The 22,642-nt window shown below is 39.0% G+C and overlaps 3 protein-coding genes across 17 annotated transcripts in view; 2 read left to right on the top strand and 1 right to left on the bottom strand.

Annotated features, from left to right (window-relative positions):
- The window catches only part of LOC137104649 (microtubule-associated protein 4), an 87,379-nt gene extending 81,206 nt beyond the window's left edge, over window positions 1-6,173 (top strand). For 9 of the 12 annotated variants that reach the window (XM_067486142.1, XM_067486139.1, XM_067486140.1 and 6 more), the window contains 5 exons: window positions 221-313; window positions 1,165-1,246; window positions 2,863-2,975; window positions 5,520-5,706; window positions 5,972-6,173. In XM_067486142.1, the coding sequence (XP_067342243.1) occupies window positions 221-313; window positions 1,165-1,246; window positions 2,863-2,975; window positions 5,520-5,706; window positions 5,972-5,979 (483 nt within the window). In that variant the 3' untranslated portion in view covers window positions 5,980-6,173. The remainder of the gene's footprint in view (window positions 1-220; window positions 314-1,164; window positions 1,247-2,862; window positions 2,976-5,519; window positions 5,707-5,971) is intronic. The other 3 variants (XM_067486143.1, XM_067486141.1, XM_067486137.1) reach the window with 2 other exon arrangements.
- A 4,823-nt stretch (window positions 6,174-10,996) lies between these two features.
- The window catches only part of ift74 (intraflagellar transport 74), a 16,087-nt gene continuing 4,441 nt past the window's right edge, over window positions 10,997-22,642 (top strand). The window contains exons 1-16 of one of the 3 annotated variants that reach the window (XM_067486155.1): window positions 10,997-11,164; window positions 11,243-11,354; window positions 12,758-12,891; window positions 13,020-13,161; window positions 13,330-13,378; window positions 13,642-13,740; window positions 14,348-14,408; window positions 14,604-14,663; window positions 14,774-14,835; window positions 20,033-20,171; window positions 20,319-20,381; window positions 20,915-21,058; window positions 21,237-21,277; window positions 21,358-21,437; window positions 21,586-21,639; window positions 22,522-22,619. In XM_067486155.1, coding sequence (XP_067342256.1) covers window positions 12,763-12,891; window positions 13,020-13,161; window positions 13,330-13,378; window positions 13,642-13,740; window positions 14,348-14,408; window positions 14,604-14,663; window positions 14,774-14,835; window positions 20,033-20,171; window positions 20,319-20,381; window positions 20,915-21,058; window positions 21,237-21,277; window positions 21,358-21,437; window positions 21,586-21,639; window positions 22,522-22,619 — 1,221 coding nt within the window. In that variant the 5' untranslated portion in view covers window positions 10,997-11,164; window positions 11,243-11,354; window positions 12,758-12,762. The remainder of the gene's footprint in view (window positions 11,165-11,242; window positions 11,355-12,757; window positions 12,892-13,019; window positions 13,162-13,329; window positions 13,379-13,641; window positions 13,741-14,347; window positions 14,409-14,603; window positions 14,664-14,773; window positions 14,836-20,032; window positions 20,172-20,318; window positions 20,382-20,914; window positions 21,059-21,236; window positions 21,278-21,357; window positions 21,438-21,585; window positions 21,640-22,521; window positions 22,620-22,642) is intronic. The other 2 variants (XM_067486153.1, XM_067486154.1) reach the window with 2 other exon arrangements.
- On the bottom strand, window positions 15,303-19,425 carry LOC137104653 (leucine-rich repeat-containing protein 19-like). 2 transcript variants are annotated; one of them, XM_067486156.1, is made up of 7 exons: window positions 19,209-19,416; window positions 18,462-18,567; window positions 18,107-18,345; window positions 17,861-17,972; window positions 17,492-17,579; window positions 16,758-16,973; window positions 15,303-16,649 (listed from the first exon to the last, which is right to left on the bottom strand). In XM_067486156.1, exons 2-7 carry the CDS (start codon window positions 18,561-18,563, stop codon window positions 16,306-16,308), a joined length of 1,101 nt encoding a protein of 366 aa, XP_067342257.1. In that variant the 5' UTR covers window positions 18,564-18,567; window positions 19,209-19,416; the 3' UTR covers window positions 15,303-16,305. The 2 variants fall into 2 exon arrangements, with proteins under 2 accessions (XP_067342257.1, XP_067342258.1); XM_067486157.1 differs by having other exon boundaries at window positions 16,396-16,649; window positions 16,745-16,973; window positions 19,209-19,425.

Genomic DNA, 22,642 nt, shown 5'->3' with positions numbered 1-22,642 from the left:
TGGTGACTTCTCCTCTACTCTCTTCTTTTTATCCTCTTTTGTTCTCTCTTCCTCCTTTCTTTCATCTCCTCCTCTTCTTTCCTCTCCTTTCACTTCCTGTCATGTCACCCTCCCTGCCCTCCTCCCCTCCCCTCCTCTCCCCTCCTCTCCTGCCCTCCTCCCCTCCCTTGCCCTCCTCCACTCTCCTCTCCCCTCTTGCTGCTATGCTGTGTCCATATAGGTTCAGATAGTCTCCAAAAAGGTGGACTTCAGCCACGTCACCTCACGCTTGGGCTCCAAGGACAATATGAAGCATGTTCCTGGTGGAGGGAATGTAAGTACTGCCTGGCCTATGACCAGAGCTCATGTGCACCGGCCAATCAGTCAAAAAATTTGACTCAAAGAAATCAAGAAACACCACAGCAGAGCAGGAACAATGCATTTCTTAAAATCTCTTCTTGGCCACCAAAAAGGGTCATCAGTCTTTGTACGTGTGAGCATGAATAAGCCATACAAGAAATGTTTCAGCCTTTCAGTAAATCAAGGCTCATCCAGCCTCAAAGTCAAGGTTACTCCTGGCCACCAACACTCGTTGGTTGCTCTTCGAATTCAAGGGAATTGCGAGTTATTGGGCAGCATGCTAAGCAAGCCAACTTTACCAGTCCTTACCTAGAACCTGCTTCACAGTCCCTTGCTTCCTTGTTCTGTCTTGTCTTTACCTGTCACTAACTTACTAAACACCAGCCGAGCAAACACAATCAACTGGCCTCTGATTAGCTGCATCTGTGTTAAGTCTGTGTGTTTCTGTAAGGACAGTATTAGAACACGGAGGTGACTCTGGGATTCGTAGTTCTCTGAAATGAAACTCTCCTGTCCTGAGCTTCTTCCTTTGCTGTCTGAACATCTCTCACCTTGCAATCTTTACACCAAATGTACTAAAATATTTCACAGCAGTAAGTTATTGTGATGACTTTTGTATGAGATTGTTTTCTTCACTAAAGATAGGAATGAAGCATGTTTCCTGATGACCATATCTGCTGGACATCATAATGGAAGCAACATGATGTTGAAGTTGCAATTTAAATTGGTTCTGCTTCTCACCGGTTGATTGCCACAGCATCAAAGACGTTGCAGCTCTTTGGTGATCATTGCTTGATATTAAAAACACTGTGTGACATTTGACAGGTGCAGATACTCAGCAAGAAGGTGGATGTGAGTAAGGTGACGGCAAAGTGCGGCTCCAAGGACAACATCAAGCACAAGCCTGGTGAGCTTGGAAATATTAGTATGGTTTCTGTGACCTTATTGTGTTTTTGGTTATTGTCAGTGTTGTCACTTTATACAATTATTCCACATTCTTTTACCTACTGTAAGATATACAATATATCTGTATCTGGTCAATCTACATACATACCTAAATAAATAAATATACACACTATATTCCCAAAAGTATTGGCTCACCTGCCTTTAGACCCATATGAACTTTATTGACATCCCATTCTTAATCCATAGGGTTTAATATGATGTCAGCCCACCCTTTGCAGCTATAACAGCTTCAACTCTTCTGGGAAGTCTTTCCACCAGGTTTAGGAGTGTGTTTATGAAATACATAATACACAGTGCTCGCAGTCTGCAGTCAGTCTTTGCTCTAATTCATCCCAAAGGTTTCTATCGGGTTGAGGTCATGACTCTGTGCAGGCCAGTCAACACCAAACTTTATGGATCTTGCTTTGTGCACCTGAATTTATTTATTTGGATGGTGAGCGAATACTTTTGGCAATATAGTGTATGTATATTTATTTATTTCTTTAGGTTGGTAAACTAGGGCATGTATACATGATGCCTTTGATATTCTCAAACCTCAGGATTAGTCTTTAAGCAACGACAGCTGTCAGACTGGATAAGTGAGGCTGTGAGCTTACTTCCAGGTTCCAGTTCTGTCATTCACCATGACTGGTCTCTTGGCATATGCCCTGAAACGGGTTCCTTGCCACTTCGTCGTTCATGTGATCCATTTGTCTCTACTGCTGCAGGGTTTCTTCTCACGCTGCCCTATTGCTTTGGGGTTTCTCTTCGCCTGGCTCAGTGGTCCTGCTCTTGGCTCTGGGCCAGCTCTGTCATGTAGCTTCAGTTCATTAAAGTTAACAGAAACATACAACTCAAAAGAAAAGTATTTTATTGGAGGAGAATTGAAGAAGATTTTTAAAACTCTGCACTCCCCAAATCCAAACCAAAGAGTCCTATAACCTCCTCAACAAGTTGGAATCTCTGTTGTCTCTCACACACTGTGTTTGTCACATCATGACACTGCTAATGGTCTCTACTGACAAGTCTCTCTCCACCCCCCTAATGAGCTTTTCAAACCTGGAATCACACTGACATCCTAGCTCAGGCTGATTCTGACAGGTAATAGTCATTTCAACAATCAGGTCATAAAGGAGACAGTGACAATACCCTGTAATAGTGTCATTAGTCTAATTGTTATTAGTGTGAACAGCCATACTTACTTTCATTTGTTTATTATGAGGTATGTGCCAGTACCAATGATCAATGATTAAATTTACATAAATACTACAAAGTCTTCTGCATTGATGTGGCCTTTTGTTTAATAAGCATTATGGTCAACCCACATAACATATAGTTGAACCTCCCTGCTCTGCTGCTCTCTCTGCATCTGTGAACAGCTGACAGCACTACAGAAGACAGGAGAGAGAGAAGACTAATCCGTCTTTTACAATATGTTCTCTTGCCATAATTCTAACATTTTGTTAGAATTTGCTTTGGACATCTCTAGTAACAACATAAGTTTTTTGGTGTCTTTACAAAAACTAGTTTATGATAAAGAATGCTTCTTATCAGACTGATTATTGATGTGTGCTGCAGGCGGTGGTGATGTGAAGATCGAGTCCCACAAAGTGAGCTTTAAGGAAAAGGCTCAGTCCAAAGTCGGCTCCATGGACAACTTAAGTCATTCGCCTGGTGGAGGAAATGTCAAGGTGAGTTTTTGGTACTTTTTAAAATTGTTCTTTTGCAATCTCTCCAAGCTAAATAGAATTGGTGTCATTTGAAGTTATAAGATTCCTCGAAAAAAACATTTTCCTGGAACAAGATCCTTGCTAATCTGCTGTGGAGGCATATTTGTAAACTAATAGTTGTGTCTTTTGAATTTGTGCTGGATTTCAAGGACCAGAAAAGGCATATTAAGAAGGTAAAAAAAGGAGAAATTATTAAATCATAAATGCAAAACCAGCAGCCTAACGTACACTAAGATCTGTGTCTAATAGGGCTCCTAAGGCAGTATGTTCCAAGATGTGTTCCGTTCCACTAGATAAACCATTTACAGTAATGTGATCCTTGCAGCTTTTTGAAAACAATATCTCATGCACACATTTTTGCTTTAGTTGATCGATAAAAAAAGGACAGAGAGCACATGTATCTTAGTGAGACTGGAACTTGATTAAGCTGATGTCTGGGCCATTAGCACCAAGACCTGTTGTCACATCAGATGTGGTTGACAGTGACTAAACAGCCAGTTCTCTTATTCTGACCTCCATAGTGAAAAGGCAAATACAGAAACTTTTGGCACAAAGTAGTGTGGTCATGTAGGACTCAGAAATATTTTATATAAGAGATAAATAATAACACAATTAGTTTCGGTGCCCTTAATACAGACTGAAAGTTCTCAGGGTGTGTTCGGTTCACACTGACATCACTGTTTGGTGGATCAGAGTTATAACGTTTAACTAGTGAGGACACTGAAACAATACGTTTTTATGAATGAGTTACACAATCAAATTATCAACTTTATCATATTATCAGCAACATACAAGTCCCTTGATAAACAGAACAGAATTTTTGTATACCACCAAACCTCTTGGTCTGACCTGCCAAATAAAAATCCTCTTCTCCATTTGAGCTCCACGCTGTGCTTTTGACATGTCAATGGCTCATCAAACATTTGGTCCACAGTTACACTGGTCACTAGAAAGAAGGTCAAATGAAGGACACTGCTGCCGACTCGGTTCCTTCATCCCCCAAGTGTCTGGATGTTAATATGTAAAACTGTGTCTGGGAAATATGTAGGAGGAGAAAATGGTTTCAGGCTTTTCATGCTTGTCTCGTTCTACCACTGTGTTCATAATGACATCTACTGTACTCGATTCGACGTGGCTTCAAGCTACACTTACTGATGATGTTGACAGCGCGTCACACGCCATCTGCAGAAACGTAATCCTCCACACCTGCAAACTTCTCCTTTCCACTGACCTTGTGTTCTTCTATAACTAGTCTGGATGCTCCCCTGCAGGGCACAGCTCTGATCAGCTGCATCCAACTGATTTGAAGACAAATGAGAGAAAGAAGGTTTTATATTCAATAACTAGAGGCTGGGTTTTAGTGTGGAAACTTGGGAAACCAGTCAGATGTGATGTCACCTGTCCCCTCAGCCTACCGCAGTCCATCTGTGTTTTGTGATCACATCATTCAGTCACATCCTTATTTCATCAGTCATCATCTGCAACCTTCAGTTTAGTAAAGATGCGTAATCATAGGAACAGCTCAAAATAGAATTCACAAAAATACAGCCTGTGTAAAAAACAGTAGGTTTTTGATGTGCTGACTGAAATGTATTTTTAAAATGCTTTGCAGAGCTCACTCTTATTCAAGTACGGGTTCTACTTTTATTTCTGGTGGATTTTTTTGTGCAATTCAGTTATTAAAAACACTTCAGTCAGCACCGCTGTTGTACATGTTCTTTTGTTATCAGCAAGCACAAAAACACTGCAGTTTATTTTTGAATCAATACAAATATACACAATTCTGTTCTAAATGTGAATTAATCCATCACTAAAAATGCACAATGAAAAACTAGTGGCCAGTTACTAGTGTTGTAAGAATTTTTGGGAAAAATATACAATAGCACCAGCCTTGTCCTTCATCCCTGCTTGTTGAATATTCTTACTGAGGTGGGATTTAGGTCGAGTTCAAACTAAAGAAAGTCTTTTTTTTCTGCACGGGTGCTTTTAGAGCTGTGAGGGGAACTTACTGTGTATTTACCAAGTTTCTCCAGCATTTTTGTTCCTGTTTTGCTGTTTTCTGTTTGCTGTTAGAAGAATGCTTGATACATTTATGTTTTATTCCACCTAAAATAATATAATTCAAGTCTTTTAGTGCTATATATATGTATATGATCATCAAGAAGAGTTTGCATTCTAAGAAAACCATGCATCTGCCTTTGTGAGGTATTTTGTAAGTTGCATTCATTAGGCATAATCAGTTACATACATTACATACTTTTTTTTATAATTCCATCTTTGTTCATTCAAGTCTGGCTCCAAATCTTTTAAGAATATATCTTGCATGTGCCTTGCTTGATACTTACTAGCACAAAATAATCTTGTTTTTTTAAATCATCAGATTATATCCCAATTGTCACAAAAAAATAAAAATTAGAATAAAAAAAATATTATAAATGCAGATTTGGAGCCAGGTTGTTCCATCCCCATCCCCACTGATTGACACGCCCTGCTATGTGTTTCTAGGCTGAGGGGGACCAGGAGACAACAGAGGGGAATTCGACTCCCCAGAGTGGCACCCTAGCCCCAGGCTCCGAGCCAGGGCCGGCTGGGAGCCCCACTGCACAGGAAAATGGGCTGAAGGACAGGGGTCCTTGTGATAGTGAGGGCCTCCGGGAGCCCAAGGCTCTGGACTCAGGCATCCCAGAGACAAGTAAGTTTGTTTGTGTGCCAGCCATACCTGGTTTCAGCTTAGGCTGTGATTGCAAACATGGTAGAAGGTAATGTACAAGGCACAGCCAGTGAAGCCCAGCACCCAACTGAAATAAAGCTGTGATAGAAATGTACCAACAAGTTGACTTCATGACATCATGATGTCTTTGTGGCTGCAGTGTGAATCTGTATCTATATTCTGTTCATCATGTCTGCAGTCCAACGCTGCTGATCACACCATCATCTTTTGACTTCTTATCTTGCAGGCATCTAATTCTGCTATCCCTCTGCCCTCCTCATCCCACTTCCCCACAACACCACTTCCTCTCCGTCCCTGTCTTCTCCGAACTATTTTTTTTTTTTCCTCCCTTCCCCAACTTCCCCTCTTTTGTTCGACCTTTCTGCTGCAGATTGAGTCTTTCAAGCTCAACTTCCGCGAGACTGCTCGCGCTCGCACGGACCATGGCGCCGACATCATCACATGGACAGCCCTCCAGGACAACAACAGATCCCACACATACAGTTCCACCTATTCTCTACACCACCAACAAAACCACCACCCAACTCCTCGCAGTGTTTCCCTCATTGAATCGTTGGCTTCTGTTGGCTGCCCCAGCTCCCCTTCTGCCCCCTCTTTGCTGCATCTTCAGGTTAACATCCAGGGGGACAACAGCAGCTCCTTAATGGGATCCTGACCTTTTTTGCCATCCAACAAGCTTTGAAAACCCATTTTATCCAAAATCTGTTGTTGCAAATCTTGTCATGTTTAGTAGATCATGCCTCCTCTCATCATCATCATCACATATTCGCCCTTATTGTTGGCATCCCCCAGCCTCCTATTCTTGGCTGAAGTGACTGAATAGACTAAGTGGCCCTTGGTGGGAATCTAAGGGAAGGGAAATGAGGACATGTCAAGGTTTTCCCACCTATTTGATTTTGGCTTCTCCAAACTGGCCGACCTGGAATCATTGGGTTTCACTTGTATCTTCCTCACCCATTGCCTGGTGGTGACGGTCTCCTCCACACCCCAAACAACAGCAGCAGTCAATTAATTTGTAACCTAATTTGTGTGGACACCCTTTCCATCACATGAAAACACACACATGCACACGGCTTCTCTTTTCCTTGTGACTGTAGGGTCTGTTTGTTTCCAGTAATCACTTACTCTTTGCTTCAATAATTTATTGTTCATCTTCAGCATCACTTCCTTTCTCATTGCCATCATTTACCATAGACAAGCTGATAAACAAAATAGCTAGAAAACAAGTAGGCTGTTTGAACCGTTTTAGGATGTTTAACTCCCTATTCTCTGTGTTTGTGATGATGTGTTTGAGTGATAAGATAGTGTAACTGTGTTCTGTTCAGATCTTCTTTTCTTTTCCTCTTAATTTCTGTTTCAAAAATAAGGTTTTTCTTATTTATTGTACGTTTAGTCCTGTATAAGCAATACATTGGAAAGCCTTTTTTTTTTTCGACAGCGATTAGAAAATCTTGAAATTACAAACAGGATTTTGTAAACCATGACACACAGTGGAGAAAGAAATGACCCTGAAAAGGAGGAAGAGAGTGAGGATTTAGATGTTGCCAGATAAGGGTGAAGTAGAATCATTTGAGCTGTGTTTTACACCTAGGGCAAATTACGTTATGTTGAGACCTGAAAGTCTTTGAAAGGTAATAGAGAAAGTAGAGAAGCTTTACCTGAGCACGCAGTCCAGAGGGAGATGAGAAAGATGTCAGAAAGGGAATGTTTCTGAAGTCAAAGAACATGTGTGTATTATGTGCCTCCTGTCCTTCTTTACCTGAAAACTAGAGTTCGCAAGGAAGATGCAGGCTCACGCCTAAAACTGTTGACAGAGAGAATATCATAGTGGACAAAACAGATATGAAATGCTAGGGGCAACCTGGCATTGCTGTTTTGTTATTTCTTTCTTGTTAGATGTGTGTAGCAGGACCATAATGCATGGCCAATATTATCACACCCAGAGCTGAAAGCCTGTGTGCATTATGAGTCAAAGTGTTGTGGTTTGGTACCATATGTATATCTCTGGGGCAATCCTAGACAGTTGATGTGTTGTTATGCATTCTAATGAGAAGGGGGGAATTAGTTTATAATGATGGTAGTTTCCCCTATAAGCATCATGATTTAACTCCACTGCTCCAACCTCTTAGCAGATTTCTATATAGTGAATCAATGACTTAAACAAATATAGATGGATTACTAATGAGATTGCATCTACAACCAATGTTTCTGTTTTGTTAATAGTTATTATCTAATTAAAAAGTCATCATCGTACATTCTTCTCATGATCACCTTGGCAGCTTTTACTGCAAAGAATTTTGGCCCAATTTTACGTAATGCGTTATTGAGTAACAAGCCTTGTAGGTATTGGGTTGGTATGCAAAAGGCCGCAGGTTTGAATCCCAGGTCCTGAGCCTGGATAAAAATGAGAGGGTTGCGGTAGGAAGTGCATCCAGCGTAAAAAAAAAAAAAACCTCATGCCAACTCAACGTGTGGAACATGTTCCACTGTGGTGGCCTCTGAAGGGACAAGCCGAAAGCCATTCATCGTATACAGTAACAAGCACTGGGTATTCTAGAGTAATTACTGACACAACGCAGTACTTTTGTTGTTATCTTAAGGTGGCATTCATTATTATTATTTTTTTGTAACTTTGGGAAAGCATGAAAAGCTATAAATACATTTATGTAATATCATCTTATAAAGCTTATCGAGGCTGATTTCTTAGTGTATTTACAGATGTAGCAGACACATTATGCTTGTGTCTCAATTCAGGGGCCTCATAATTCAAAGGACGCAACTCACCAAAAACTTTAAAAGCTGAAAAAATGTTCTGGAGGGTTAATGGGGTGCTTTAAAGTTGCGTGATTATTTGTCTCTTTGTCACAATCTCGTCTAAATTATGTTTTTTGATCTGTCAGTAATAGAAAATGTTGATGTGTTTTTGCTTTACCTGATAGGAAAAACAATCTTTTAATACAACAGAAGAAGGGTTTTGTCAAGTTTTTGATTATAATTAAAAAGAATGATTTCAAGTCAGAATCATTTGATTCAATGAAACAGAACAAGAATATTTGTGATGTGATTCTTTTGTACTCTGACGGGTACTTGACAGTTTACAAAACCTGTTACCCACACAGTTTGGTGATAACCATAAAGCTACAGCTCAATACCCAGTGCTTATTATGAAAGTGAGCTACTAAAAGAAGAAATTTACTTAAGAGTTTTTATTATGTTTACAAAATCACTGAATAAGAAATATTGTAAAATTAAATAATCTCACGAAAAGAAATGAGGGGCCATGGTACATGCTTGTCAGATTTAGTCATTTCTAAAACAAGAATCAGTTTTTTAATAGAATATTAGCACCACAGCTGCAATGACTGCCCCACAGAAAGGGCACCAAATTACAAAAAGACTTTTTCAAATTCAAATGATCCGTTTAATACTGATTCATAAAGAAGCTTTGGCCACCAACCAAATGGCACCTTAATGCTTTAATTTATCAAAGAAGGCTCACTGTGATTTAGTGGTGATGTGCAATTAATAAAACTGCCTCGCATTGCCCTCACATTATTTATGATTAAGGAATCCCTTTAAATTTTATGACAGAAGAAGCTGACAAGTAAAATTGCTTTTGATTGACTGACATGGGCAATAAATTGTATTTTTTTTTTTTTTAAGAGGTAATGCTTTGTGCTTTGAGTGCAGCCATCATCAAACAGTTAGCTAAAGTTTTCCTTGTTTATGTCCACAACCATGTTTTAACATTGCTTTTACCCCAGAATTTTTACTTTCAACTTTTTAGGAAATTGCACACAGATGTATATAGATATTTTATCAATAACACACTCTTTATGTCCCTGAACACCAAAACAAAACAGCAGCTGCATTGGAAGGTTCAGCTTCAGTTGTTTAGCTTATATGTTCATGTTCTTTGAAGGTTTTTCAGGAGAGAAAGCATTTTATCATGATTATTAGTATGACAAATTGGAAAAGTCTGCCCTTTTCATTAGAAGGGGGCTACTGAAGTGGGAGAATGTCTTTTGAGATATATCGTGCAAAAGACGCAACACTTTTGTATATGTATTTATCAATGTATTCTTGTAGCCTCATGACAGATGTGCACTCATGGTTGAAGGGGTTATACTTTTTTTTTTGACAGACAGTTTAACTTTTGTTATCGATTTTCTTCAAAGATATGAGATTTGAGTGGTGCAACACTTAGAAAGTCGCATAAAGCATATGATATTAAGGGTGCTGTAACAGCAGCTTGATGTAAAATGGTGAACTGGCACCAAATCAAGACATTTTAATGAAATTTGTTGTGCACGTTTATGCTAAAATAATTATTAAATTGTGCTGGTGAGCTCTGTCTTAAGATGGAAAAAGTGTCCAAACTTCACTTTAAAGACATAGTGACCTGTAAAAGTTTATATGACAAAAAAACAAGAATGAAGAGGACTGAAGCTAATGCGTTAGAATGAACACTGTAATTAAAAGTGGACGCAGGTTTTGAGGTCAACGAATAAGCCTATAAACATATTGATCACTAAATATTACACTCGAGAGCAGCAACCTGCCCTGGAGAGTTGCACACCAAGACCCTAACACATCCTTGTGTAATAACTAACAGTAGCTGCCAGGTTGGGCTTGTATCATGAATGCTCCTCAGTAATCTGTCCATGGGGCATTGTGGATCTCCATCTACTGCTACCGCGCTCGTACCTGACATGCAAGTGTAACACTAGCTATGAAATACCTACTGTACCTGCAGAGCATGCTGAAAAACAATGGGATGTGTTAGGTAGACTTACTATGTCATTTGCAGAACCTCCTCATTGTGTGTGGTATTTTGTTTTTTTCATTTTATTATTTTTTTTGGGTTTGGACAAAAGTGTTTATTGTGATTACTTGTTAATTAGTAATGTGATTATTAAACATGAAATAAAATTGACAAACTATTTGTGTGTGTGTGTGTTTATTTCACAGGTCAAACTAGTGCAGTGAAAACACCTGTATTACAGGTAAGTTCAGAAACCAAAGAAAAGCTACTATAATTTTAAACATATACTGTTAAGATAGCATATGTCAGTTTTTAAAGTTTTTAAAGTTCATCTTAATTCTTTAAAAATAATCATTTGACCAGTTTGGAGCATGTAAGTGGCTGCAGCATATATGTTTGGATATACGTAAAAAAAGCCATCGTGTTAGTGACTGATCATGATTTAACACGCGTGGTTTAAATCGTGGCCCTGTGTGTTGTGAAACCTGTCGATCACAGCACTGATTACGCTGCTGTCTGTGCACCGTAACATTGCTTTAAATCCTGCATTGGACGGTGGGAAAACAACAGCGCGGCTTAACTTCAATTTAAGAAGAAGAAGAAGAAGAAGGGAGGAAGAGGAGGAGGAGGAACGAGAAGAAGACGGTTACCGGGGTAACGTTAACATTATCTGCTGTTGCTAATTTTCTGTTAGCCACCGAATTACTTTTGCTGACATTTTTTTCTTTTTAGTAAACTACTTAAATAAAACTGGCTGGAAAATTCTCGAGGTCCGTACTGTCGACACCACCGCTCGCTAAAGACTTCGATTTACGGCACGAAACACGTTGCTTTCTCATCCAAGGTATAACTTTGTAGTGTAGCCAGCTGGTGTAATGTTACATTAATGTCATAGTTTGTGTAAAGGTTTAGCCTGTTATATAAAGTAGCGTTAGTTAGACTGCTGCCATGTGTTAGTTATGTTTGCACCAACTATGTGACCTTACGTTGCATGTTTGATATAGAATGTGTGGAGTCCAAACGTTAGCTAGCTAACGCTGTCGCAACACGGAGCTAACATTTTGGCAGCACGGTCGACACGGCATCAGTGGGAAAGTGAAGTTGATTGTTGTATGATTTGTTGTGGCAGACTTTCATATGTATCACTCAGTTACGGAGACAGCTTCCATGGCATGCGTTAAAATTAAAGCCGTCAAATAATTGTCAAAGGCTTTGCACGTTCAAAAGATGGTGACACGCTAGTCACAAACAGATATATTTGAGTTTTGGGGGAATTTTTTTCGATTGCACCTAAAATGCACTAAAACCTTTACAGGTGAACTTAATTTTAATTTGACCTTCTCACAACATGCACATGTCCAACTGTTAAATGTTTCAGTGCTTATTGCGTAACATGCTGTTCTCTAACAAGGTGATTAACCACAAGCATCACATCGTGATAATCCATAATTCCACCACTAAATGTTCCATTTATATGTGAACAGTCCTCTTCATCGTGCTGTTCACATTTCGACTTCATGAAACCAAGACGACACCTAACAACCGACAGGTTATTGAGTCACTGACAGTTTTTGATGTGGTATAACCACTATACCCACCACTTGTTAGCTTTTGTTTCAGTAAATAGTTTGGGATGAAGTAATTACCAGTGCATGATTTTACTTAAATGCCTTTCTTCCATGATATATTATCACTGTATACATTTAACATACATTTCACCCCAACTTTTTACATACACACTACAGAAAAGTTTTTTTGTTGTGCAAACAATTTCGCACATTTTTAATGGGTTATGTGTAATTAGAACTAGCTTTACATTTTGGCATCATTTACTCATTTACTCCATCCATCATTACTCTTCTCTTCAGCAGGTGTTCTACATTTCCACTAAATAACTATGTTGTTCGTTGCTCATGCAACCAGAACACTAACATTATACTTTCTTTGTACTGTATTTACATCGTATTAGCTGGATCACATGTCAGCTAATGTTTTCATGTGCTGAGATAATCAGAGGTGGGCTTGGTAAAAAGCGACATAAAATATACAGTGCTATGCCAAAGACCTAAGTTGGGCATCACTGCTTTACTGTTAATTTCCACACCTGCAAATCTTCAGTGACAAGGAAGCGATGCTGTCACTATACAGATACACTATACACATCTGTAGCAGCACCATTAAGTTGTACAAATTAGTTGAACAACTTGATATGGTTATGCAGTAAGTAACATTAATAACTATGTTTAGGCATCATGGCAAGCCAGCGGCCTCCCTCGAGCCTGGGCCATCCAATGAGCCGTAGTGGATCTGTGGTCCATGGTGCTGGTAGACCCCCAACAGCCATCCAGCCTCCTCCTACAGCTATACGTGTTGCAACTGGGGTAAATCAACAACAGTTTGATGCTCAATTTTGGCTGAGAGTCAGATCAGAATATCAGAATATCAATATAAAAAGCAGAAGCTTTATCTTTTAAAAAAACTATGTTTTATGCTTACATTTTTGAAACAGATGGTTCCAGGTACAAGTGGGCTTCCTGGTATGAGGGGTGGGATCCCTATAACCAACCCTGGAGTGTTGTCAGCACAGATCAAAGTGACTGACAGGCCTGTCACCCAACAGGGTCTGAGTGGAATGAAGACTGGCATGAAAGGTAGAATTGCAACATCAGACTTCTCTTTTCACTTCAAGAGATTTCTGCACATGGATTATTATCAGAATTAAAGCTACTATGAGGCATAATGGAACAGACATTGCATTGCTATATGTCTCACCTTCCTCTTTCTTTCACTCCACCACCTCCTTCCCTCCTCCCCAAAAGGTCCTCAGAGACAGATTCTGGATAAGTCCTACTACTTGGGCCTTCTCAGGTAACACATATTAACTACCACCAACTACAGTCAGGTTAATATATATTTGGTCACGAAGGGATAAGCAACCAAACTAAAACTGAAATTATTTGTGTTTAAGTTCATTGTGTTCAATTATTTGAGCCACCATAAATTAAGTCCTATGAATAATTGGCTTATTCTTATTTTTAGATAGTCTATACTTATTGGACATAGTAAGTTGTGGGAGCAAAATTCTTGGTACCATTTAATATTCAATAATAAACCGTATTCTTTTGCTGCAGGAGTAAGATCAATGAACTGACAACAGAGACTAGCAAACTGCACAAAGAGATTGACAACTACAACCAGGAGAACTCTGTCTACCTTTCCTATGAGAAGAGGTGAGAGGCATTTTGTCTAGTTGAGGATGACACGGAATAATTCAATAATATAAGAATAAATGGTCTTGTTTAACTTTATTTGGGCCTACAGCTTTACATCATTATATAAACATGGTGAACTGTACTGATCCGTGGACTCCAATTTAAGAGTCACAAAAAAAAATCACCAGCTTTCGGGGTCGTCCCTTCAGGGGTCCCCACAGCAGAATGTGTTCCACACATTGATTTGGCATGAGTTTTTAAGATTGTTCTTTTTTTTTAACGGATGCGCTTCCCACCGGAACCCTTCCATTTTTATGTAGGTTCGGGACCTTCACCAAGGCAGCTTTTGGTGGCTGGGCGGTGCCAGACCTGATAGGGTGGGATTCAATCCCACGTCTTTCTGCAACCTGATGTTTTAGCCATTGATCCACCAGGTCCCTTTATAAGACTTCCCACTGGGGAGATTTATTATAAAAGTTGTCTTTTAAAAATATTAAAGGGAAAAAATGATTTGCTTTCAGGATTTTTCTGACCTCACTTGCCAGGTGACTGAGATTGATCAGTTGCCTTCACATGATAATTCATTATCATTCATCCACTCTTTGTTGTTGTCTTTGCCTTTCAGAGCTGAAGGTCTGGCTGCAGAGATTAAGGATTTACAAGGGCAACTTGCTGACTACAACATGGTAAACAGCTGTTTACTAAAAAAAATAGCCACTGTTTTCATTGGGCAGCTGTACAAAAGTAATTTTTAATTCCTACATCATGGACATTACAAGCAAGCAGTTGAAGAAGAAACATTTGTATACTTTCTTAGCTGATTGAGTCTAATTTGTATACTATTTATTTTAATCTATTCTTTGTAAATGTTGGATTTTCAGCTGGTGGACAAGCTAAACACCAACACCGAGATGGAGGATATGATCAATGACTACAACACTGTAAGTATATCGTGTAAGCAGAATGTTAACATTTTTTCAGCACGGTAAAAACATGCCTCCTTATTGCAAGTGTGATGAGACTGTGCTTTCCCTGCTCCTTCCTCAACCAGGTTAAAGCCCAGAATGACAGCGAGGCTGAGAGCATTGATAGCATCTTCACTGAGAGGAGAGAGTAAGTAACCAAAGTACACGAGATCATTTGTGCAGAGGTTTAATGTCAGGAAATCATATTGTCTAAACACATTTAATGATGGCCTTTTAAAAAATGGGGGGGAAAAAATGCTTATTTGGTAAAAATATTAAATAAAAGTTTTAGGAGAAGACAGTTTTTAAAATAAAGGTCAATATTATTTATATGTTACATGTTAGTTTTTTAAATGATTGATCAGCACTCAACTATTACAATTTCTTTATTGACATGGTGTCATTTCTATGTTTCTTGTGCTTTTTCACTTTAGACTGCAGGATGTTACACGTGCATTTACAATATAATAATAATTAAATGGTGTTAATCAAGTTTTTAAACAGTTTCTTTCTTAAGAAGGACTTTAAACATCACATTGAAGAAAATGAAAGAAACAGCAAGAATAGTTGGCTTGGAATCCATATTCAAAGTGTGGTAGCAAAAGTTAGATTGAGATTTCAACATGATTTAGGCAAAAAATAGCTGAGTAGGTATAAGCACCAACTGCATAATTATGTAGCTCAAAAAAGACACTGTGGTATAAGGTTTGCTGAGACAATGAACCTAGATAACCTCAATCCTTAGACTGTAAAACAGTTCCCTGTGTTGTGTACATTCAATGCTTAAAACGTAACACAACAGTAATTTGCTATCTGGGCAGAGAAATGTCCAAAAAGGAATTTCACAGTTGGGTTTGCTTGTTGACATGGATATTTGGTGTCAGTCTGTGAGCAGCAGGTACCGAAATCACTTAGCAGTCAACATTTTTATATTGTAAGGTTATTGTGCTTTTTCAGGGTCAGTGATGTCAGCAGCTGAGCTTGTTGTTGAATAAATGGATTATATACAGTAAATATTATTGATGATTGAGATTAGACTGTGTGATTCTATATCTACCTTTTGGTTTATAGCCGTGCTTTTATATTTGCATTCAAGGTACTCTGTGTGTGTGTGTGTGTGTGTGTGTGTGTGTGTGTGTGTGTGTGTGTGTGAGATGCGTTTCTGCATGCAGAGTCATGGTTTTGATGTACAATCTTACATAAGAATATTTGCCTGTTTTTAGATTGGGGTACAGCATAAATGCACATTTCTGTGAGCTGTTTGTGTCACAGTGATGGGACCTGTATGCTGTTATCAACCAGAAAAGAAGAATTCTTAGTTCATCCCTCTTATTAAATATTTATGGCATTGGCTCGATGCTACAAAAGCCATAAAATGTGTGTAAAGTAGAGCCTGAATCACCATCACAACATCAAACTCAAAGTAATCGCAATACAGCCAAGACAGCTGTTTCCCTAACAGTTAATTAGATTCAGTACTAAGAAAATGAATGGGCTAAATGCAATTATAGAAAAAAACATAATTGATTTTTTTTCTTTACTGCTATTCATGCAATATAACAGCTCTTCACTTAGGACCTAGTTTCCTAATTTCTTGTCACTATGCTGGTAAATTTCATCATGGGTCTGGGTAATGCCGCTCTCCTTCATGTACGTCTTCCCTCTTAATGTATGGATCCTCAAAATACTCCTCCTCCTCTGCTTCTTCATCCTCTTGCCCATTCTCGTGCTTGAATGTGAACGTTTGATGGTGTCGGTGTCTTCCTGTCTGCGAGAAGATTCTGGACACATTATTCTCCTCCTCATCCCTCGATTGGCCCAGCCGCTGATGACGGTAGTTATGGTAAAGCTTATACCATGAAGGCCCCTTGATGGCAAATATGATGAGCATGGAGGTAGTTATTGCTAAGGCTGCTACACATACTGTGAACTTCCATGTGTTTCCAAGCAAAGGAGTCTTGTCTGGTAAGATTTGGAGGTGGAAGAAGAAGATATGTGTTAAGATAATTATGGTGTATTTGTACACATACAATGTAGAACATAGGAAAAATATTCACATCTTTGTGCTACCATTGTTGATGTTGTAGTCCTGATTTGATAGACGTGTGGTATTCAACACAGTCGATGAGCCACAACACTGTTTGCTGTTGACTGGGGTCGGTGGTTTCTGTAGGTCAAGGGTGGTGAAGGTGTGTGATGGGGTTGGGTAACAGCTAACAGCTTTAGTGCTCAGTAAATTGTACCCAGCCTGCTTTTCTGGAGAAGCACACATGAGTTGTGGTCCCCCTGTAGAGCCAGGCAGCACATATAAAAGTAGCTTGTTAGTAGTTCTGCTGGTGAGAGACGCTGCATAAAAATCTATTAAATTAGAATACAGGCATTATTTTCACAGATTTCCAGACAAAGGCTGCTGAGAAAAAACAGATACAATATAGAGCCTTGTTTTAACACCAAAACAGGTTTAAAGTCTCGATAAACACTGAGTCATTTGGACACTAAAGCTTAACTCTTAACACTCACATGGTGTTATTGAGTACATTTGCTTGCTAGTGTGGGAACAGCCAAACTTCACTGAGCCATTTTTTTTAAAACAGCAGTAGTGTCATGTTGTAATATCAAGAATAAATATACTGTATAAAGCAAATACGTTTTGTTACTACTTCATGGAAAGTGTGAACCAGACGTCTACGCTTGAATAATTTCATCATTTGCTCCTATAGATTAGCTCTAACCTGTAGAGTTAATGCAGCCATATTGAACAAAGCTATTACTACATTTTAAAACCATCAAAGGAAAATTATTACCAAAGGTAACATTTGCTTCTTTGACCACTTGGATAATCTTCAGCAGTGAACAGGAACAATTCCAGGGGTTTTCCTGTAGCTTCAGCACCTGTTGGGACCAGGAAGCAGATTAATAATTATATAACTACCTTTTCAACACAGCTAAGAATTCTCATTAAAACACCTTATGACTAGACCATATGTTTCATTTAAATAGAAAATACCCTTTATTGAACAACATTGTTGAAGTAAAGTCTAAGGCTGAAGTAGTAATCACATGGACACACAACATATCTAATTTTGTCAAATGGTAAACACTAGCTAACATCCTGTGGGTTTACTAAGATATGTTCAAAGATACGTGTTGACCATGGAGCCTTTGGGTTTTACCTGTAGATTGTTAAGCCCTTGGAATAGTGCTGGAGGAAGACTTGTTAACAGGTTGTGGGAAAGATCCAGTATTGTCAGAACATTCAGATCCAAGAAAGCTTTAGGATCCAGGCTGTAACAACACACAACAGTAAAAACTGGTGCAGTAACTACTGTCTACAATGTGAAATGATTTCATCAAAGGAGACATGACTGTCATCACCTGACCTCTCAATATATAGTTTAGATTTTTCTTCTTTTATTCACCTGCTGATATTGTTCCTGGACAGAGAGAGCACTCTTAGGTGTGGTACTACAGAGAAGTATTTGGCCGGTATAGCAGTCACCCGGTTACCATTCAAGTGCAGTTCCACTAGAGTGGGATAACTAGCCAGTGCTAGACGATCCTCCTCATTCAGAGTTATCAGGTTGTCCTCAATCACCAGTGTAGTAACGGGGGAACTGCTGTTATTATGAGGAATGACTTTCAGAATATTGTGTGCTACCTGATGGATGGAAGGATTATTTTAACCTTATTTTAACAGATGTTAACAGAGGAAAAACAGAATTGTGTGATCCAGGAACTGCATCATTTTAAATTTAAGATTAGAACTTTCCATACCAGTGCATCCACTCCCACAGCCTGAGTGATATTTCCCTGTGCATTTGTAGTTACTATTGCAGTCAAACACAGCAGTAGGAGATGTTGCTGGCTCCTTTCCATTATTCTACATGGAAATGAAACGAACACAAACCACAAAGAAGTGTTCAGTCTGCTTCAAAGAAAAATCACAAAGCTTTCTGCTGTACTGCAGCAGCAGGTACTGTACATACAGTCAATCTCCAAACCAGCTTTTCTGCAAATAAATTTTATATGCTGAAAGTGGAAAAACCTTTTATACATTTGTACTATTATACTATTCATTGGACTGCATAAGAAATGACATATGTATGATGTATTCTTATGTATAATTGGAAAAGGATGTTGCGCAAAACCATTGTCAGCACCTTAATCAGACTCTTAGACCTTAATCTGACCAACATAATATGTAGCTTTTCCTCCTCAAGATAAGACAAAACATGTTCTGTTCTTTATGTGGCCATTGTAATGCATTTGCAAATCTGCTACATGTTTTCATCCATCTTATTTTCTAATATCTTGGGAAGAAAACAAAAATGTTGAAGGTTTTGAAACAGAATAAATTGTCGGACAATTGCTTTTGGTCTGTGTATGAACCTATGTAGACATTTGTTAACCTTTTAACCAAAACACACGTGATCATTGTCTCCCCTACGCTTTTATTTTCATTTGTGCTCTCAGAATTGTTTCTTATTCTCTATACTATTAATAATCTGTGACAGCACTTACCTGTACTTCTACGGCCACAGAGATGATTGTTGTTTATTCACCTGTTGCTCTAAACCAGCTAGCACAACAAATGACCTTTGTTCCTTGTTGTAAAACCTGAAAGCTGACACTGTTCCTGTTAGCTAAGCATTTCTGACTGATGTTTCTCCTTACATTTTTCCTATGGTTCAAATTCTTTTGTTGGAAACATTTAATGCAGAGAATTTTAGTTTAGCTCTTTATTTAGCTTTTATTTGAGGGAGATGGTAAAGAAAGTAGGAAGGGTGGGAGGGAGGACAGGGGCATGTCCTATAAACAGGGTTAGGTTAGCAGAAAGAAGGAAGGAGAATATATTAAAAGCAGGGAAGGAGATGAGGAGATAAAGGTGAAGGAAAGGAGGACAGCAGCAAGAAAGAGTAAACTACATGTAGATGAAAGTGCCGGTGGTGCCAAACACGGCATCTTAGAGAGAACAAGCAGATTTATGATGGTCTGATACTCTGTTTGCCCATTAATGGGTCCAAACTACATTTCTGATAACTTGCCTACCATTGTAAAGCTTGTCCAATTTTTGGCCCACTTAACTATGTAGTGACAACTGTGAGCCTTCCCCTTCCTGTTGGTGTAACCCTTTCATCATCCTTAAGTCTTTGGTCTAATTTAGTTTACCTCTGTCCTCGAGTTTTGTTTTGATGCTCCCTCCTTGTGCTGTTATGTCATTGTGGTAAAGTAAATATAAAACTAATTTCAGTGAGAATTGACATTATTATATATCATTTCATATTATACTGTATAGTATCATATCGTGTACTAAAACTTCACGCTGCCATGTGTTTGCTTTATAGAAGAGAGGAGGCCATCAGGGCAATTGAAGAGGAGATCAGGAGGGAAAGGAGGGTTGCTGATGAGGTTGTTCAATCAATGTCAGCAGCAAAGCAGGAGAAGTACTTCACCATGGTATCAACCAACGAGGAACTGCTACAGGTAGAACCTTAGTTTTACCCTAATCGGGTTTTACTGAACCATAATAACTCAATGTCAACGAGAGTAGTTTTTCTCTTGCATACTTTATACTACTTATAATACTTTTTCTTTTTTCTCCTCACTTTCTTTTTTTTGTTTGTTTTATAGGAACTAACTGTTCTCCAGGAGGAGCTGGACATACTCGTAACCAGGAAGGAGGACTATGAAGGAGTAAGTTTACATTATTTTTGGCAGAAGCCTTTATCCAAATGGTAAATGGTCTGTACTTTTTTATATTTAGAGAGAGAGAGAGATCTTTTCTAGCTATTGGCACTTTAGACTGCTTATTATTCACCCATTAACACACACTCACACAATGATGGGGGCCCACACTCACCGGGAGCAGCTAAGCTGGGGTTCAGCATCTTGCTCAAGACACTTTGACATGTTACTGGAGGGGCTGGGGATTGACCCAACAACTATGAGATTGGTGGACAACCGCTCTACCTTCCTGCACCACAGTCCCCCCAAAGCGACCCAGAAGTGAAGTTACACAGCAACTAAAAAATTTAAGTCAAGGAGTAAACATCCATCCATTAAATTATCTGTCACTGGTATTTTGGAGCCAAGAGGTGGGGTACAAGCTGGACAGGTCACCAGTTTACTCAGGGGCACAGAGAGACATCCACAGACAGACAACCATTCACCATTCACAGACAATTAACCTAATAATCTAAATAATTTCAACATTTTTCTGCTCGTAGGAGTTGGCCCTCTCACAAATAAAACAGGAAGTGGTCCGCCTTCACGAGACTCTGTCAGCACTGGAGGCAAAGCGTGATGCCATGGAGGCTGAGCATAAGAGCCTAGGCTCACCCCAGGAGGAGAGAGAGAAGTTATTCAAACAGGTTATAGATTCACCGAGAATGACATCAGAAACAGATGACTAGACAAATCTGATATGAAGCAAAACATTGTTTTAATTTAAGTGCAACACATATTTAAGAAGAACAAATGATCAAAAACATTTTTTACATCCACTCACTTAACTTAGACCCATTTAAACAAAGATGGACTGTTTTTCAGGTGAAGGAAGACAACCAGGAAATCGCCAGCATGGAGAGACAGTATGTGAATCTATTAAATGATACGTGTTGCTTATAAACTTTCTTTCCCATGTAATGCTGTGTTCATTGTGTGTGTTCAGGCTCACAGAGATCAGAGACAGAACCAGGCAAATTACAGAGGAGATCCGACAGCTGGAGCAGGACTCAGAGGAAGCTCAGGGTAATAACTCACTGGATGACTGTTTAAAACTTAAAACGTTATTTTAACTAGATATATTCAACCTGATGTTTCACTCGCTGCATCTTGTCAGTATTTTAAGTTGGCTGCACTTTCAACTTAAACTTCCACACAAATGTGTCTTTACAAGGGGAGTGTCAACAAAAATACAAGGAGCTGAAGAGGAAGGAGGAGGAAATTGACCGTAAGTAATGTACATTATCTACTCAGTAAGATTTAAGGACTTGGTAAAGTGCATAGGGAGTGTTGGAATATCTTTTTATAACAGCAAGATATAATAAGTAAACTCTTACTACACTATTACTAAATCAACCTATTTAAATAAACCTATTTAAAAGTGTATTGCTTCATTCCACACCTGTGGTAACGTGGACAGAAGTAGTTTGTCTCCAAAGGCAGTAATTGCACAGATGCTGATGGTGTGAGCTTCACTTGAACTTTGAGGTGATTCCAGTAAAATGTTATTCCAGTAAAAGGTGAAATTAGAAATAATGTACCAAAGTAAAAAAGGAAATAAAACATCATGGGAAAAGCAGCAATTTAAAAATATGTTCTTATGTTATCTGCAGCTATGTGCCCTTAAGTTTTTTACAGTTTTTATTTTTGGAAATTAATTACTTTAATGCAATAAATACATTTGATATCAGTGACATCTTGTCAGAGTTACCTTCACAGTAATACAGTAAGCTTTCTGAGGGCAGGAGCCACAGTAATACTGATACTTTACAGCAGTCAGAAATAATGTCAAGCATCACAGCAAAGCATAACACAGTCATCAAACATGCTGTGATTTGGATTGGACATTTTGGGGGGAGGGGCTTATCAACATACTCATTGCCTATTCTTTTTTTGGCAAATAATTTTTAATCATTAAGATGGTAAGACCGAGCAAATAAATTAGCCCCTCGTCATCGAGTTAATAAAGGTGATTCTAGGGGAAATGGAGGCAGGTACCACACAGAGCCTTTCTGGATTCAGCCACCAGGAGTCAGTCACATTAAAGTCAGACTAGCTTTAATGTAGCTCTTTGACTCACTATAGCCATAACTAGCTTCTCTTGTTTCAGGGTTCCTTGAGTCATTTGAGGAGTTGAGGGCACAGGAGCAGGACAAGATGACACAAAGCCAGGAGAACATTGTCTCACTCCTGGAACACTGCAGCCGGGTGAGGAGACGGGGGGACACCAA

Source organism: Channa argus, chromosome 19 (genome assembly GCF_033026475.1).
Source record: "Channa argus isolate prfri chromosome 19, Channa argus male v1.0, whole genome shotgun sequence".
NCBI lineage: Eukaryota > Metazoa > Chordata > Actinopteri > Anabantiformes > Channidae > Channa > Channa argus.
The sequence above is the reverse complement of the archived record's forward strand: the minus strand, read 5'-3'. Positions and strand labels throughout refer to the sequence as shown.